This window comes from Hemicordylus capensis, chromosome 1, assembly GCF_027244095.1.
Source record: "Hemicordylus capensis ecotype Gifberg chromosome 1, rHemCap1.1.pri, whole genome shotgun sequence".
Lineage (NCBI taxonomy): Eukaryota > Metazoa > Chordata > Lepidosauria > Squamata > Cordylidae > Hemicordylus > Hemicordylus capensis.
This window is the reverse complement of record NC_069657.1, coordinates 261824126-261843819: the sequence shown is the minus strand read 5'-3', so window position 1 is coordinate 261843819 and position 19694 is coordinate 261824126. Positions and strand designations below refer to the sequence as shown.

Sequence of the window (19694 nt, the reverse complement as noted above, 5' to 3'; positions counted from 1 at the left end):
TGCCAAGAAAATGGCAACTTTCATCCCAGCTCTTAATTTAGAGAGACTGTTATTTTACTTGGTCAGCTTATCCCTTTTCTTCAGACCGTGTTACGAAAACTAACCCAAAGTGAGGTGAGTGAGGATTTGCTCCCTCTGATGCTTGAGGATTTGGGTTGGATATTGGACTTTACATTTCATGGGAATTCCCTGTACAAGTTCTGTTCCTGCTTGCCTCTGTGGTGCATTGCCTGCTGCCTTCTGTTCCCTATCTGAAGCCAGTCACAAGATGGTGTTGGAAACACATTGCCTCCTTTCTCTCCCACTTCCCAGAGTTCTTTCAAACATGACAGCTTAGAGTATGGCAAAATATTCTTCTTTGTGAGCCTCACTGATAGCTTTCTAGAGCTCACTCTCCAGAATTTCAGGATGTGGCATGCATCTCTTCTCTCAGTACTTCTTTGAGCACCATAGCAGTTGCCTCACAAATAATTTTCTCTTAGTTTTCACAAAAGCAATTGAGTTTTTCTCCCCCTCCCTCTTTTGCTTTTTGTTTTATGGTTGCTTTATTCTTCCTTTATTTTTCTTTCTTTTTATTTGCACATGGATTGTGGCATTACAGACCTCTTTTAAAAGGCACGTTTGTTTGTTTATAATATTTCTATACCACCCAAAACTCAAGTTTCTAGGCAGTTTACAATTAAAATAATTTAAAACAGAGTTTCTTAACCTTGGGCTCCCAGATGTTGATGGACTACAACTCCCATCATCCCCAGTCATGTGCATTGTGGCTGTGGATGATGAGAGTTGATGTGAGAGATCAACATCTGGGGGTCCAAGGTTAAGAAACCCTGATTTAAAACATTAAATCAATTAACAATTAAAATCATTAAAAAGATTAAAAACATTTAAAACCCAGTACTAAAATTATTTAAAACTATAAATCTAATTAAAAACCTGGATGAATAAATGTGTCTTCAGTGCCTTTTAAAACATTGTCAGAGATGGGGAGGCTCTTATTTCAACATGGAGCGCATTTCAAAGTCCAGGGGCTGCAACAGAGAAGGCCTGTTCCCGAGTAGCCACCAGATGAGTTGGCGGCAGCCGCAGGCGAACCTCTCCAGATAATCTTAGCAGGTGGTGGGGCTCACAGTGAAGAAGACATCTTAAATACCCACGGCCTAAGCTGTTGAGGGCTTTATAGGTAATGACCAGCACCTTGTATTTTGCCTAGAAACATATTGGCAGCCAGTGCAATTCCTTCAACACAGGAGTAATATGGTCTCTCCTAGATGACCGAGAGACCAACCTGGCTGCCACATTCTGAACCAGCTGCAGTTTCCAAACTATGTACAAAGGCAGCCCCACATAGAACACATTGCAGTAATCCAGCCTATGATCCAGCCTAGAGGTTACCAGCAGATGTACAACTGTTTTGGGGTTGTTTATCTCAAGAAATGGACCCAGCTTGTGTATCAGCCAAAGCTGATAAAAAGCACCTCTGGCCACCACCAGCATGGGACACCAGGGAGAGGTTCAGATCCAGAAGCACCCCCAGACTGTGTACCTGTTCCTTCCGGAGGAGCTTGACCCCATCCAGAACTGGCAGGTCAAAATAGTCTCTTGAGTTCTGACCCCACACAATAAGTACCTCTGTCTTATCTGGATTCAGCCTCAGTTTGTTATCCCTCATCCAGCGCTTTACTGCCTCCAGGCAGGCATTTGGGGAGGTTATGCCTTCTCCTGATGATGTTGACATGGAGAAATATCAATCAATTTTATTACAGCCATAGGCCATACAAAAGACATAAAAAGCATTAAAACAAAAATTTATACATAGTAAACAGAATAAAACAGAATAAAACAGTAGACACCTATAAATTTGACCTTAAACAAGATCTTAATCTAATAGTAACATAGAAGAATTTCACCACCACTTTAGTGATCTCATTATTTTGGTCCTCAAGGCAGAGGTACAAGTAAAAGGGGTTGGCTCTTCCTGGAAATTGCTCTAGCAAAGGGGATATAAGTTTTTTCCTGGTATCACAGTAAAGAGAGCAATATAGCAATACATGTGAAACCATTTCAGGGAGGCCTGCACCACAAGGGCATAAGCCAGAGTCTGGCAATCCCTTATCAAATCTTTTTTCCAAAAGGGCTGAGGGCAGCACATTCATACGGGCCCTAGTAAATGCTATCCTAAACTTTAAAAAGTGTAGGGAAGCTAGATAACTGGCACCTCTATTCCCCAAAGGGGGCATGATCCCCAAAAATAAAGGAGAACAGGTCCTGTTTCCCCAAGAAGCAAGATTCTGATGCTCAATGTCATGGAGACGTCGTAAGAGTATATCCTTTGCCTTCTCAATTCCCTTAAGTAGAATTTCAGAAGGAGATAGACCCATTTGCAGTATTTTATTGTTGATGTGTGACAGCCAAGGGCTAGGGAAAGAGTCCCTCCATAAGAACCAAAAGTAGGAGGGCTCCTGATATTCCAAGCAAAGTTTGATCCATTTAATAAAGGTAAGCTCTCATGCTTTTGAGGAAATAGTAAGGGATCCTGACTCTAAACATAGCGCTGAATAAGGCACACATCTGGGTACCCCAAAAATAGCCCTAAGGAAAATTGATTGAACCCTTTCCATCTCAGATGTTACTCTGAGATGGACATGGAGAAATAGATTTGGGTGTCATCAGTATACTGAAAACAGCCTGCACCAAATCCTCTGATGATCTCTCCCAGCGCTTTCATGTAGATGTTAAACAACATCAGAGACAATACGGAGCCCAGAGGGACACCATAGGAAAGTTCAGATTTTGAAGAACAACAGTTTCCAAGAGACACCATCTGGAATCTGCCAGTGAGGTAGGAGCGGAACCAATGCAAAGAAGTGCCTCCCCCCACAATTCCCTCAGACATTCCAGAAGGATACTATGGCCAATAGTATTGAAAGCTGCCGAAAGATCCAAAAGGACCAACAGAGTCACATTCCCTCTGTCAATTCCCAAGCAGAGATCATCCATCAGGCCAACGAAAGTAGTCTACACCCCATAGCCCGCCCTAAAGCCAGTCTGAAATGGGTCTAGATAATCAGTTTCCTCCAAGACATCTGGGAACTGGGAGGCCACCACCTTCTCAATCACTTTGCCCAACCATGGAAGGTTGGAGACAGGCCTATAATTATTTAACTCTGAGGGATAAAGGCAGGCTTCTTCAGAAGCAATCTAATGATTGCCTCCTTAAGACAGGGAGGCATCCTGCTGTCCCTCAGAGAAGCATTTATAATATCTACCAGGCTCTCCACAACAGCCTCCCTGCCAGATAGTATAAGCCATGTTGGGCAAGGATCAAGAGGGCAGGTGGTAGGTTGCACCATTCCAAGCAACCTGTCCACACCCTCAGGAGTCACAAACTGAAACTGATCAAAGGTCATCACATAAGAGGAGCTGCTGGACACCTCAGACTCTGTAACAATTGTGGAGTTTGAATCCAAGTTGGCCCAAATATGAGAGATTCTGTCCACAAATAACTCATTAAAAATGTCACAGCGAGTAATTGTTGGTTCTAAGTACTGATTCAAGGAGGAAGGGGCGCACATTAGCCCCTTCACGACCCTGAACAAATCCGCCGGATGTGAACTTGCAGATGTGATACGGGAGGAAAAGAATTGCTTCTTTGCCGCATATATCGCCTGAGCATAGATCTTCAGATGCTCTCTGTGTAAAGTAAGTAAAACTTTATTTCGGTCGTAGACTAGCAATACAACAATATAAAACAAATAAGAAAATAATAATATAAAATCAGACTACATTTATACACATTTGGCATATTATCTATATATATAATTCTCCTGGGTGTGCCTTTTGAACGTGCGTCCCGGCAGCCCAGCTGATTGGCTGGGCTGCGGGGGCACCTGATTGGGTAAGGTGCACCCAGGAGAATTGACTGGCTGGGCAGACGGTGGCGGGCCTGGCCTGGCCCGGACGCGGAGGCGAGGTTGCGGCTGGCGGGCCCGGCCAGGCCGCGGAGGCGAGGTGGCAGCTGGTGGGCCTAGCCAGGCCGCAGAGGCGAGGCAGAGGCTGGTGGGCCTGGCCAGGCCGCGGAGGCGAGGCGGCGGCTGGCAGCAGCCGCACTCGGCCCTGCTGGAGATGGGGGGTGGAGAGAGAGAGAAGTAGCCGGCCCCAAAGAGCGAACAGATGCTCTGTGCGGGGTCGGCTTGTATAACAATATTTGGCCACAATATGAATAACGTCCGAATTAGGATTAGTGAGCAAATAGTTTAAATAAAAATCATCTCCATGACCTGGAAAATTAATCAAAAGTGGGACAATTAGTTGGTGTCTTATGTCTCTGTAATAATCACAATAAAGAAGAACATGAGCAGTTGTTTCAACATTACCAGATCCACAAGGGCATAATCTTGATGCATATGGTATACGCTGGAATCTCCCATGGAGCACAGCTGTCAGGAGAGCATTTACACGGGCAAATGTTAGAGCTCGTCTAAACTTTGGAATTAGGATGCTACTTAAATATGTAGCAGGCTTGAGCTCGATGCTCTGACTTCCTATGTAAATGTTACTCGATAACTTTGCATGTTCCATCTGCAACTCCACGTCATGGATACATTGCACAATTGTTCTTCTAGCTTGATTGAAACCTAATCTAATAAGATCATCTTGAGAGAATCCATATAATAGTAATTTTTTTGTAATTGCCAATTTCCATTTGGATTTAAAAGAGTCTTCCAGAATTAAATGTACTAAGCTGACTTTTGTGAATACCAATTTTAACCAGTAAATTATAATAGATTTCCAATAACATGATTTGAATCTAAGCAGACCCACCTTCCTTCTAATGACAGTATTTGCAACACAGCACGGCAACTGTAGTATAGTTCTTATGAACTTAGTTTGAAGTGTATCTAGCGGAGCAAAATTACTAAATGGGCCCAATTGTGCACCATACATAATCTGAGGACGCACTTTGGCCTATAGAAGTTTTATTGCAACAGGGATGTACGAAGCTCCCAGTGAGAAATGAAATGATTTTATTAGATTCATTGATAATTGGGCGCTCTGAATAATATGATGCACAATACGGGAACCAGATGAATGGAATACAACGCCTGAGTATTTATAAGATTGAACTTGTTCAGTTGTATTCCTGTTCATGTGCCAAGTATATCTCTTCGGCCATTAAGCAAACACTAAAACTTTTGTCTTTTGGTAGTTTACCTATATCATCTCTCTGTTACAAAATAAACTTAATTGTGCCAATGCTCGACGTAGTCCCATGGGCGTCTGGGATAAAAGGATCATATCGTCTGCATAAAGCAGAACTGCAATATGTTTCTGTGCCAATCTTGGTGGGTGCATAGACATGCCGGATAAACAGCTCACCACAGAGTTGATATAGATGTTAAATAAAGTAGGTGCCAAAATGCAACCCTGCCTTACTCTTTTTCTAGTTGGAACATCTGACGATAAATAACCATACTGATTACAACGGACCTGCAATCGAGACTTTTCATATAGCTTATATATTAATAGTAGTAATCTCTTATCAGTTTCCAAATCTATTAGTTTTTGTCAGAGCCTGTCTCTTGAGATGAAATCAAATGCCGATTCCAGGTCTATGAATTCAATATAAAGCGCAGCACCCAAATTAGCCGTATATTTTTTAACAAGATAATGGAGGGTCAGAGCATGTTTCATAGTAGAGCGAGCTGCTCGGAAGCCAGCCTGTTCTACTGCAAGAATGTTCTTATCCTCAATCCAGTCCATCAGCTTAATCGCTAAGTGCTTAGCATATATTTTTACTAATCACACTCAGGAGACTTAGGAACATAGGAAACTGCCATATACTGAGTCAGACCATTGGTCTATCTTGCTCAGTATTGTCGACACAGATTGGCAGCGGCTTCTCCAAGAGCGGCTTCATCCCCTGAGGGGAATATCTTGCAGTGCTCACACATCAAGTCTCCCATTCATATGCAACCATGGCAGACCCTGCTTAGCTATGGGGACAAGTCATGCTTGCTACCACAAGACCAGCTTATAGGCCTATAATTTGCAGGATCACTCCATCTACCTTTTTTATATATTGGGACTATTATTGCCACTCCCCAGTAGGGTGGAATTTTTGCTGTATGATTGATATATGTGAACAGTGAGGCTAAAACTAGAACTCCCAGTCTAAGTTAGACAGAATCATCTCTATAGTAATATAATCAATTCCAGGGCTCTGCCCTTTTAAAATTGTCTTACAAGACCTTCTACTTCCGAGCAGGAGACCGGGCCCCATCTTGGGGGGTCAGTTGTATATGCCTCAACATTCACCATTATGGCATCATTTTGTCTGTACATTTCTTAAAAATGGTGTTCCCATTTATCAGCTGGAATTATACAATCAGGTAAAGTGGGAGCCCTTCCTAATAAAGGTGCTACGAAGCACCAAAAGGTGCTTTGATTTTTCATTTTGGCCGCTTCTATTACAGTGAAGGAAATAAGTATTTGATCCCCTGCTGATTTTGTCCGTTTGCCCTCTGACACAGAAATGGCCAGGCTATAATTGGAATGGTAGGTTTATTGTAGCTGTGAGAGACAGAATAACAACAAACAAACCCTCAAAAGCCCAGTGCCCAAAAGTCAGCGATGGATTTGCATTGTAGTGAGGGAAATAAGTATTCGATCCCTTCACAAAAGATGTCTTAGTACTTGGTGGCAAAACCCTTGTTGGCAATCACAGAGGTCAGACGTTTCTTGTAGTTGGCCACCAGGTTTGCACACAACCCAGGAGGGATGTCCTCTTTGCAGATCCTCTCCAAGTCAGAAAGGTTTCGAGGCTGATGTTTGGCAACCCGAACCTTCAGCTCCCTCCACAGATTTTCTATGGGATTAAGGTCTGGAGACTGGCTGGGCCACTCCAGGACCTTCATGTGCTTCTTCTTGAGCCACTCCTTTGTTGCCTCGGCTGAGTGTTTTGGGTCATTGTCATGCTGGAATACCCATCCATGACCCATTCTCAATGCCCTGGCTGAGGGAAGGAGGTGCTCACCCAAGATCTGACGGTACATGGTCCCGTCCATTGTCCCTTCGATGCGGTGAAGGTGTCCTGTCCCCTTAGCAGAAAAACACCCCCAAAGCATAATGTGTCCACCTCCATGTTTGACGGTGGGGATGGTGTTCTTGGACTCATAGGCAGCATTCCTCCTCCTCCACACATGGCAAGTTGAGTTGATGCCAAAGAGCTCGATTTTGGTCTCATCTGACCATAACACTTTCGCCCAGTTCTCCTCTGGATCATTCAAATGTGCATTGGCAAACTGCAGACGGGCCTGTACATGTACTGCCTTGAGCAGGGGGACCTTGCGGGCACTGCAAGATTTCAGTCCTTCACGGCGTAGTGTGTTACCAATTGTTTTCTTGGTGACTATGGTTCCAGCTGCCCTGAGATCATTGACAAGTTCCCCCCGTGTAGTTCTGGGCTGCTTTGTCACCGTTCTCATGATCATTGCAACTCCACGAGGTGAGATCTTGCATGGAGCCCCAGACCGAGGGAGATTGACAGTTATTTTGTGTTTCTTCCATTTGCGAGTTATCGTGCCAACTGTAGTCACCTTCTCACCAAGCTGCTTGCCGATAGTCTTGTAGCCCAGTCCAGCCTTGTGCAGGTCTACAACCTTGTCCCTGACATCCTTTGACAGCTCTTTGGTCTTGGGCATGGTGGTGAGTTTGGAAGCTGAGTGATTGCTTGCTTCTATGGACAGGTGTCTTTTATACAGGTACTGTAACAAGCTGGGATTAGGAGCACTCCCTTACAGAGGGTGTTCCTCATCTCAGCTCGTTACCTGCATATAGTGAAAAGACACCTGGGAGCCTGAAATCTTGCTGGTTGATAGGGGATCGAATACTTATTTCCCTCACTACAATGCAAATCCATCGCTGACTTTTGGGCACTGGGCTTTTGAGGGTTTGTTTGTTGTTATTCTGTCTCTCACAGCTACAATAAACCTACCATTCCAATTATAGCCTGGTCATTTCTGTGTCAGAGAGCAAACGGACAAAATCAGCAGGGGATCAAATACTTATTTCCCTCACTGTAACTCCTTCCCTCCCTGTATCATCCATTGAGATTTCTTTTGTTTTAACAGCCTCTTATATTGCCTCCTCATTATTAATAGACCCTGTACATTGAACTTAGTTGTATCATCCGTATATCTATCAAGTGCCTTTATTAACATACCTTTCGCCTCTCAGCAATCTCTATCAAACCAGGGACGGGGAAAAGCTTTCCGTCCAGTTTTTGGAATAGTGTTAATGAGCATTAGATGTATTAACATTAAGAGACTATCATAATGATCTAGGAAGCAGTTTCCATCGGGCATGGATATCCCTTGAATAATAACATCCCGTAAGTACTGGGCTTTTGAGGAGTTAAGTAAATCAGTGAGGCGTGCAGCCTGCCCAACTGTCCATTTCGCCCTTTGTAGGGCATTTCCCTTTGGTATACCTAAAGCCTGTTCACAGTCTGAAGAAATTCTCCCTCTTAATGTTATGTTCAACAGTAATGGAAAATGGTCACTTTCCGGGTGGGGTATCACTTGAAAGTACTCCACCCATGGTGCTAAATTTCTTGTTACAGCAACATAGTCAATTATTGAAGGATTTGGACCCGTCCAGTGCATATACTTTGCCGGATAGTCCGGTTGCATCGCACCATTGCGCAAGTGTAGATCCAATTTATGGAGAGTTGATAATAAATTCAGACCTGAGAAGTTAATTATAGCATCCTTCAACTGCCTTATAAATGGGGAGAAGGGGAGGGTGGCATTGCCGGATAGGAATGATATTTTGCAAAAACTGCCTCATCATTCTTCCCCAACTGGGCATTAAAATCACCAGCAATAATCAGATGGGAATCATGATGCACTATTAATATGTCTGCAATAAAGGTTTCCACTTTAGCCCATGTCTCTGTCACCTGTGTTCTTGAACTCACTGGCAGTTTATAGATATTAATCAATATCAATTTAAAGCTCCCAATATTAAGTTGGATAGCAAGGGCATAGGGGTCCAATTTAGTAAGCAGGGACAATTGTGATCTCTATGTAATAATCTGTCAGATTTGAGTTGAGTCTTCCTCCACTTGCGCTCTAGTCATCTGCCTCGCTGCTTCAGCCCCCGTAGTTCTTCCATATACCAAGGGGCCAGTTTCGAAGCAGGTCAGAGAGAACGCTTAGGAGCTATCATGTCCAATGCCCTGGTGAATTGATTATTCCAGTTCTCCACCAGAGTGTCAGCAGGGTCACCATCAGAGCCAACACTAAATTCCTCCAAGGCTTCTTGGAATCCAATTAGATCCAATAACCTTCTCGGGTGGACCATCCTAACGGGCCCTCCGCCCCTGCGGAGTTGATGGTCATGAGTCCAACCTTAACCAGATGGCGGTCCATCCATGACAAAAGGGGAAATCACAGGGGTCCCCACCAATGGAATACCACCCCGATCAGAGTGAAAGACCAGATCAAGAGTATGACCAGCAATATGCGTCAATCCCGAGACCACCTGGAATAGGCCCATAGTTGTCATGGCTGCTAAGAACTCCTGAGCCACTCCGGACAGATTGTTCCCAAAGTGAACATTGAAGTCCCCCAGCACCACAAGCCTGAGAGACTCCAATGCCAAGCCTGAGACCAAGTCTGTCAGCTCAGTTAGGGACTCTGTCAGGCAGCAGGACAATCAGTACACCAACAGAAGTCCCAGTTTATCCCTGGTCCCCAAACTTAGGTACACACATTCAATATGGTCAGACACTTTGACAGGGATCCTGGTCAGGGAGATATTGTTCTTATAGACCACAGCCACTCCACCTTTCCTCCCCTGCTCCTCAACAGAGTACCCTGGAGAAAGAAGCTGGGACCAGACTGGGCCACCAGGCTCCCCTAACCAAGTCTCTGTAATACATACCAGGTCTGCTCCTTCATTCAGTATCGAATCATGGATGATTTCAGGTTTATTCTGGAATGACCTGGCATTACAAAGGAGCATGACGAGGTTCTGTAGGAGGATAGCATTATTTTCTAAGGTCAAAGAGCTGACAGGACAGCCAGAAGGGGAGATAGCAATTAAGTTTCTGATTTCCTTCCCCTGCAATGGCAAAGTTTCTGATTTCCCCAGTCAACATTACTTCTTTTATTCCCCACCACCACTGGATACACCCGTTTCCCCATCTCCAGACAGACCCAGACATATTAACTCAACTCATCCAGGATTTCAGGGGGGGAAACCTGAGTTAAAATACCCACCCACCTTTTCCAACCCACAAGGGACCTTGGGCCAAACAGTCTGGCCCCCACCCTCATTGTTCCCTGAAGTGGCTCCCCCAAAAGGGGTCGCCACAGGCAGCACTCCTATAAAGGCCCAGAACTGGGCAGGTGACCCCAAGAACTGTTCTCAGGAGCCGGTCCCAGTCCTGCACACACTCCCCACAGATGTTACACAGAGGCATCTGCCCCAAAGGGGAAGCAGGAGCACGCAGGTAACAGCAGAAGGAACCAACAGCACCCACCTGGCCTCTCACCCAAGGCAGCACTGAAAGGGGAAGCAGCTGGTTGCTTCCTCACAATCTACTGGGCTTCTAGATTTGCAGGGGTATGTTCCCCATCACTGCCAATTATAAGCATTGCCACCTTTGTGCTCTTGACCAATACACAGATGAATTCTACATCCAGTGCCAGCACTTTACCAAAATGAGAAGATGTGAATAATCCATCAGGCTTCACAACTTTAGATATTCTCTCTGATCCATAGAGACAGCCTATCCTTGAGTATCTTCTGCATACAGGGAGAATGTTTAAATTACCAAAACACATGGATGGGGGCTGCTAGCATGTGTAGTTCCCACTAGATGTGTGTATGCACACATTGTGGTACTGATTTTGCAAGAAGACCCATGTGAGTAGCCCTTGCCAAAAGGAGGGATTACTTGAATGTTCTCCCTACTGCATGGGAGCTACTCATGGATAAGAGTCCCCCATGAAGCTTGGAGAATGTCTAAAGGTTGCCACTGATGCAGGTGGCTCACTTCAGCAAATCCTTTCCACATATAGCTAAAGAAAGTCTGTATACAAGTCCTTTTCCAAGCCATCAGTATTTAGTATGCACTGTGTGCAGTTGGGAGAATGCAATAGAACAAATCCATCTTGGCAAAATATTTGATTTACCTCCCTAAGGGGACTTGAGAGCTCTCTCAAAAATCTGCACTTGGAGATGACATTATAAGTAAAGATAACTTGCTTGAGGATTCAAGACATTGAGCTTTTCTTGGAAATAGTGGGGCTTGAGAGATTATACTTTGCTTCTTCAAAAGAACACAGTTAAGGGATATTTTATTATCAATACTGTGAATACCAAAACAAGTTTTAATACCATAGTTGCACAAGTTCTTCTAATGATGCAATGATTTTTGATGAGCACATTTCTCTCTCTCTAGATACACAAAACTCAAACTGCAAGTCACTACCGAGGGACGTATACCTTTGAAGAAGTAAGTTGTTTCTCCCTTTACTGTGTTGATTTTTTAGAAGCTCCTCCTGCCATTAAACTTTGTGGACTGGTGTGATCTGGTGGCACTTAAACATATAAGCAGCCCATGAAAGTTGATTCTACAGTCCCTTCACTCTGGCCTACTTCTCATTGAGCTGAGTTACCTGTCTGGACTCCCATGACTGAATGGTCCTTTCTTTAAAAATCCCCTTCACGTAGAAAACTCTCATGTTCTGAAGAAAGCTAAGCAAGATCCTTGACATCTGTTAGTGGGACAGCCCAGACACTGTTTGATCAAGTGGGTGAGAACTAAGAATCTATGTAATTAAGGTATGGTAAGCTATTTGGAATGCTCTTTGTATTCTCCATGAAAACAAAATCTCTCTTGATGCTATGAGAGTGCATAGACTTGCTGAGTATGATTATTCAGTTAGGTACACACTTAGGTACCAGTCTAATTGCCAGTCTAATGGCACCTGGGTTCATGTTAATATAGCATAGAGGCAAACTGCAAATGTGGTTCAATGTAAGCAAGTGTAAAGTGATGCATATTGGGGCAAAAAAATCGCAACTTCACATAGACACTGATGGAGTCTGAGCTGTTGACTAACCAGGAGATAGATCTTGGGCTAGTTGAAAGTGTTGATTCAGTGTGCAACAGCTGTGAAAATGGCTAATTCCATGCTGGGAATCATTAGGAAGGGAATTAAAAATAAAAATTCTAATATTACAATGCCCTTATACAAATTTATGGTGGGGCTACGTTTGGACTGCTATATACAGTTCTGGTCACTGTATCTTAAGAAGGACATTGTAGAACTTGAAAAGGTGCAGAAGAGGGCAATCAAGATGATCAGGGGCCTGGGGCACCTTCCTTATGAGGCAAGGTTTATAGCATCTGAGGCTTTTTAGTTTGGATGAGAAGTGACTATGAGAATACATGATAGAGGTATATAAAATTATGCATGCAGTAGAGTGGACAGAGATTTTTTCTCTCTCCTCTCTCACACTAGAACCAGGATCATCCGATGAAACTGAATGGCCAGGAAATTTAGGACCAACAAAAGGAAGAACTTTTTCACACAGTTATACATAGTTCACACAGCATAATTAATCTATGGAATTCTCTGCCTCAAGATTTGATGACAGCCACAATCCTGGATGTCTTTAAGAAGGGCTTAGATGAATTCATGGAGGACAAGACTATCAATGGCTACTGGTCTGAGGCTACCACCTCCAGCCTCAGAGGCAAGATAGCTCTGCAGGGGAGTAACAGCAAGAGAGAGGACATGCCCTCAGTTCTTGCCTGTGGGCTTCCCAGAGGCATCTGGTGGGCCATTATGTGAAACAGGATGATGGACTAGATAGGCCTTGGGCCTGATCCAGCAGGGCTGTTCTTACGTTCTTAAGTTTGGACCAGAACTGTGTATACTGCTGACATGGTTGTAGATATGATGTGAGAACATTAAAGCCACATTCAGATATCTAAAGAAAAAAGATGATTTACATGAATACAGCATCCTAGAGCAGGGATTTTCAAAGTTGGATCCCCAGATGTTATTGGAACGCAACTCCCATAACCCCCAACCAAAGGCCACTGAGGCTGGGGATTATGGGAGTTGAAGTCCAATAATATCTGAGGACCCAACATTGAGAATCCCTGTCCTAGAGCACCCCTGAAAATCCTGCTCCAGCTCCGACATACCCAAAAGCTTTATCCTCCCTTCACTCTTCCCACTCATAGCGCTAGAAGAGGCCAGTGCCGTACATGTGATGGTGTAAAATGATCAGCAGCCTATAGTGCAAATGTGATTCTCAGGGCTGACACAGTTCCAGCCAAAATGATTGCTTCCTCCTCCCTTCTTCAGTTACTTGACTGCTGTTGCCTGTTCTGGCTTTGGATTTGAAAACTTTCAAATACGCAGGAACTTCTAAGTTACATTGCATATGATGCAATGTTGTACTCTTTTTACTGTATTTATTTATACAATTTATACTCCACCACTCTACCAGATGTATTTGAGGCAGCTAACAAAAATAGCTTGCCACAAATGAAACAATCTAACAAAACCATTGTTACAAAACAGCAGCCAAGGGTAACCGAAAAGACTATACCTTCCCTACCCAAATGCTCAACTAAATACAAACCTATTTATTCTGTGACTAAAAGGTGGAAGGAATGGGAGAGGGAATTCCACAACTTCTCCTACCACCATGGAGAAGGTCTTGTCCATAGTCACCTCCCAATGAGAAAGGGGCACTCGGAATAGGGTGTCTAATCCAGGACACACAGCTGGAAAGGCTCATATGTGAGATGGCAGTCTTTAAGATATCCCGATCCAAGACCACTAGGCCATAACAGGACAAATCCAGTACTCTGAATTTCCAGTGTAGGTATTTACTTTCCTTTTTGCTTTTCCACTTTCCAGCATTTATCGCTTGTTCTCCGCAGACAGAAAACGGGTGGAGACTGCACTGGAAGCATGTAGTCTGCCATCTGCCAGGGTAAGTGACGCAATCTTTTTCCTGGTGCTGCTATGAAACGTTGGCTTCCATCCCACTGTGGTGCCACCCGGCTGATCAGCTGTCAGTTCTAGTGCTTATCTTTTCAAATGTCGGTGGGTTTGTTTTTTGACCCCTTGATATACAATAGACACTGAAACATTCAAAAGTGATTCAGTCTTGGCAGATGTTGCTGTGTGTCTGTGTAACAATCTCATCTGTGCTTGCCAGAGACTGGCTGCCATTGCAGTAAGTAGCCCCCTGGGTTAAAAAGGAGAAAATGCTGGATTGTTGCCTGAATTCACTAGCGCTGAGCTGAAATACTCCTCACACTTCTCCACCTTGCTTGTGCGACATGGCAGCATAATGAAGGAAAGGAGTGGGAAGAAAAGCTTCCTGCCATTACTCTAGGGTAGCCTTAGTATAGAAATAACTAAATGGTGCTGAAGAAACAATGCCTTCTGATTATTGCAGTGGCCACCAGCAGCAAATGGGTCTCTCAGAATGCAATCTCCATAGATCTCGTGCAATATGCACTGTTTCATTAGCAAGCCTCGTTGGTTTGAAATTGACTTGATGCTCATTAATGAAAGGCAAATTAATATAGTGATAACTGAATGGGAAATAGTTGTTTTATATGGATTGTGCTTTTTAGTGTCATTAAAGACTGCTTTAAGCAGTATACACCTAAGCAGAAATTACAAGAATATACAATTCTGGTCAACTGCTGTAAAGAGTTTGGTAGCAATTAGGTGTAGTGGGAGGGAGCTAATAAAGCACATTTTTAAAAGTGCTGGCACACTGGAGTCGTCCTCTAGAAAGCATGGAGTAATAAGTAAGCAACACCTAATGGATGTTTAAACTGAGTTCTCCCTGAAGGACCTTTTTCAGCTGCAAATTGTGTTCCAGTACTTTGAGGGAGTTGTGGATGCTAGAAAAGAAAATTAGGGCACTCAATTATTTCCTTTATAGGAAGGAAAATGGATTTTAAAATTAAGCCATAAGCTGCTAGCTATATAATGTGCCTCCCAATGTAGGGAAGATTAAATGGGCAGTGAGCAGCTAGTTAGAGGGGGAAGCAGACAAAAAGATAAAAATGAAAAGGTGGAAAATGCTGAACTTTATTTTATGTATTTAAAGCATTTCTATCTTATGTGTACTCTGAACCTTTCCACTATAGACCTCCATGCAGCTTACATATTTACAAATAAATACTATCAAATATTAACACACAACAGGACACAAGCACAACAAATTTAAAAGCAGCAGCAACATTAAATTAATAAGTTTCAGAAAGTGCCTTTAAGTTCTCATATAAACAAAATAGTTTTTATGTGGGATCTAAAAGATGTCAAAGTAGACATCAGTTGAATGGATATGGGGAAGGAGTTCACAAACAAGGTACTATCAAAAAGGACTCTGTATCCCCATTAGGCACTCTCCCTACCTCTCCTCCCACTTTTGGATGCCCCTACGTCATGTGGGAACATCCAAACCCTGACTCCTAATGAAGATCCTAACAACTGTGCATGCTCTTATGAAAGGAAAAAGTCTTTCATGTACCTTGGTCTCAGATGGTTAGGGTGCTGCTCAAAAACAGCATTTCGAATTGTGTTGCAAGACACAGTGGTAGCCTGTGAAGTTACTTAAGTACTGGTGAGATAGGTTCAATCCTATTTGTCCCAGATAAAAGTTTCATAGCTGTACTCTAAACCAGTTGGAGTTTCCAAACAGTGTTTTATGTGGTCCTACTTGCAGTGCATTTTAGTAATATAATGTGGATGTTACTAGGGCATGTATAGCAGTAGACAGATAATATTTTTTCCTTAACGGGACCTTTCTGTCATGGCATCAGTTTCCAGGACTAGATCTAATAACACCCACAAGATGTGACCTTCATCCTTTGGGAGGAATGCACCACCACCCAGAACTGGCCAAATCCCAAATCTTTGGTCAACTAATGACAGCAACAAATAGTACCTTGATCTTATCTAGATTGAACTATAAAGTATTGACCCTCTATACAGCCCATTGCTAATTCTAGAAACCTATTCAGAAAGTCCATAGCCTTAGTCTGATTTACTGAAAATGAGAACTAGAGCTGAGCAACATCCACATCATAAAGACATATTACTTGAATTTCTTAATTACTTTCTGTAGTAGAATGACTTTCTAGAGTTGTTCCAGGTACGTGTTATAGGAGACATTATGAAACCCTGCAGAACTCCATAGCATAAATGCTCTAGTAGCAGTAGTCCCCCAGAACCATTTCATAGTTCTGGGGGACTATTTTCTTCTATCTGTCTGATAGAAATGAAACCTCTGGAGAGTAGTGCATTCCAATTTCCATCCACAGAATTGTCCTAGAAGGATATCATGGGCGATAGTATGGAAAGACAGTGCCATTGGCTTTGAATACAGTAGGAATGGTATAATAAATGATAGAAGCTCTTGGAACTGGGGTGTGGGACCTTCCTTAGCTCAATCTTGAACATCATGCTCAGAAGTATCATTTCTTGCCAGGGGACATGGGTTTTCTAGTTTTTGCTGCCTCTAGCATTGAATCAAAAGAGAGCTACAATCCCAAACACTCCAGCAGGATAGTGATGGCCAAGGGGCACAACATTTGTATATTTCCAAGTTCAAAACCACTTGTGTAGACAGAGGGTGCATTAAAGGCCAAGAAGAGAGAGTTGTGAAGTTGTGGAAAAAATGTCTTCCCTTTTCAAAAAAGAAAAGAAAAAGCTGACAACAACCCTTGCATAGAAGCTTCTGATGCCCTTGACAACTATATAAAATAGTTGAATAAATAATGGCAATGGTTACCTCTATCATTGTCTTTTACGACTTGTACGGATTCATCAGTATTTAAAGGAAATAGACTTGAATCTGAATTACAAAACTATTTTTCTGCGTTTGATTAGTATCATTTATATTTATTTTGGCATTTAGGTTATATATCTTCCCTTGAACAAAAATCACCTGGTTATCTATTGTTGACTACCCATAATAATGTATGCAGCACCATTCAACTCAGTGTTCCCTCTAAGGCGTGAACATGTGCAAGTGCACGTACTTTTTTTTTTTTTTAAGTCCGCACGGTTAATTTTAGATCTCACTCTAGTTGAATCAGGAAGGCCACATTCTGAATGCATGTGCATGCACACTGCCTTGATATTGCCACCCCAAGCAAAAGTCATTCTGCACACAGATGAAAAAAATTAGAGGGCACACTGATTCAACTGCCTTTATTTTTATGTTGACATTATTTTTGTTCTGGTTATTTCGTGGTATTTCCTGTATATCGAGCATTTTTGTAGATTTTTGAAGAAGCTATACAATCACACAAAATTTCTTTATCTTCAGTGCTCAATGGTTCTCGGAGGCGCTCTTACCCCTGGACTTCAGGGTCAAGGTCCAGGGCCTCCACACCCCCTGGGGGGCCCCAAATCCTCCTTAGTCTGCCTTGGATGGTGTGGTTTGTGCCCTCAAGAACCTACGTGTTAAAAAATGACGCTTAACTTGCAGCAGGGGCTACTGCGGGGTGGGGGTTCCAAAGGCCTTTAGGTCCAGGCTCCAAAATTACCTAGGTGTCACCTCTGCTTGTTCTAGTGACCTTCCCTATGTAAAGGATGAAACAAATGTCTCCAGGATTAACAGAGATCAAATAGAGACCAACAACTAATCCTTCGGTCTCTCTCTCCCTTTCCCTCTCACCCACCCGCCCACCTTCCCATGTGTGGCCAGACTCATGGCAACAAAATGAGCATTAGTTCAATAATTCATTCATAATGATCAGTGTCAGTTTCACATCCAGAAGCAGCTAGCAGCTTCCATTCTAGATCTTGGGGTGGGTAAATTTAAAAAAAAAAAATGGACAGAATAGGGAGTATGTGAAACAGTGGTAACATGATCTGTTGATTCAGTCCAACCACTTGAGTAACATTACATTTGGGGTGCAAAGACAGAAAAGGTGCTGTCTTTGCTAGTCACCTGCTTAAGTTCTGAAGCTAGCTGCTGTGCAGGTTCATACAAAAGAAGGTATGCTGGCCTTGGGCCGAAATAAACAAATACGCATACAAGAGAAGGTGGTCCAGTGAATATCCTTGGCCTAGATTATTTATAAGTTAAAGCCAGCATTTTGAATTCTACCTGGAAACAAATTGGTGAAATAAGAGGCCAAGTTGAAGACAGATCATCCTGGAGAGAATATATGTGGTTGCTAAAAGTCGACACCAACTTGACAGCAATCAATCAATCAATCAAGTCTACAGTGGTTGGTAACAACACTTGGCTGCTATATTCTGAAATATCCTGGAACTTCTAAATACTTGGTAGAGGTGATAATGAAGACAGGACATTATCAGGGCATGGATAAGCATGTCAAGGTGTCTCACCAGCTAGTGAAAGGTGTCCATGCTATGGATGTCACTTGGGTGTTGATAAGCAAAGCTGGATCTATTAGCAGCCCTGAACTGTTGACCTGATCATTAAATGAGGAGTGCAGCATCAGCCAAATTTGGCCAAGTATCAGTAGCAGTAGTTGCCCAGCAGACAAATAGAGCAGTAGTTGCCCAGCACCACCTTGTAGAAACTTCCCATCCCATAGGAATAAAACCACTGGAGCATAGTGACTCCCATTTCCATCAGACAAGTGATCGAAAAGATACCATGATCAATTGTATCAAAAGCTGCTGAGAAATCTGAGAGAATCAATAGTGTCACACTCCCCTGTCCTTCTCATGCTGTACGTAATCATCCAGGGTGGCCAACCTTGATTCCATGTTGTAACTGGACCAGAAGCCACATTTAAATGGATCTGCATAATCTGTGGCATCCAGGAATGCATGGCAATGGACTGCTACTCTCTCTGCTCAAGTACCTTGCCGCCAAAGGGAAGGTTTCTGACCAGCTGATAGTTACTGCGAAGAACTGACAGGTTAGGAATCATTTATGTGTTGCCTGGTCAGGGGGATTAGTGACTTAAGCATGACAACTATTGCCAGGTATTGAGATTGACAGGAAGAGTTCCATAGAGGTGTACTGAGGTGTAGTTGGAAGTTAATTGTCAAGGAAGAAGCTGGGAGAGAGGTTGTGATGAAATACAGTCCTCAGTCATCTTGAAGCGAGAGCATCACTCCACAATGTCTAACAAATTCACCCTTCACCAATTCCCTAATCTTATCTGACACAGGAGATAGGGATACTTTGCATCTCACCACCCGGAGAGGAAGAAATTAGAATACTCTTTCAACTATAGACGGATGTGAGACCTACAGTCCCCTGGACCCAGCTCACTCCCTCTGTAATGGCTTTAAACCTAGGGGGCCATGATCACCATTTCCCATCTGTTAAAGGGTATTCCAAGGGAAAAGCTGTAGAGATTAATGCTCTCTCAGCCAAGGACCTGCCTACTCAGTGCTAGTCAGTTAGTTAATGCTTTTGTATTTTCTTTTGAATTCCTGTGTTCCTTACTTTACTTCATTTCCCCTATCCCGCCACCAACATCCCCGCCCCGCCAATTCCTTATTCTGTGTGCAACCCTTGTTTTTTAATAAAGTTCATAGAAGTGGCTTCAGTCTGATTTAAAAGGTTCTGGACCTTTACTCGCAAAACTCTTCCCCATGTGCCTCATAAGATCATTCACTCCTGAGTTTCAGAATAAT

General features: G+C 43.1%; 1 protein-coding gene across 25 annotated transcripts in view; it reads left to right on the top strand.

The window, feature by feature from the left end:
- Positions 1–19694, top strand: part of PLCB1 (phospholipase C beta 1) — an 807198-nt gene that overhangs the window by 525729 nt on the left and 261775 nt on the right. For all 25 annotated transcript variants that reach the window (XR_008313428.1, XM_053284740.1, XM_053284741.1 and 22 more), the window contains 2 exons: positions 11474–11527; positions 13956–14031. Coding sequence is in view for 24 of the 25 variants with exons in the window: in XM_053284740.1 (XP_053140715.1) it covers positions 11474–11527; positions 13956–14031 (130 nt within the window). In the remaining variant the exon portion in view is untranslated. The remainder of the gene's footprint in view (positions 1–11473; positions 11528–13955; positions 14032–19694) is intronic.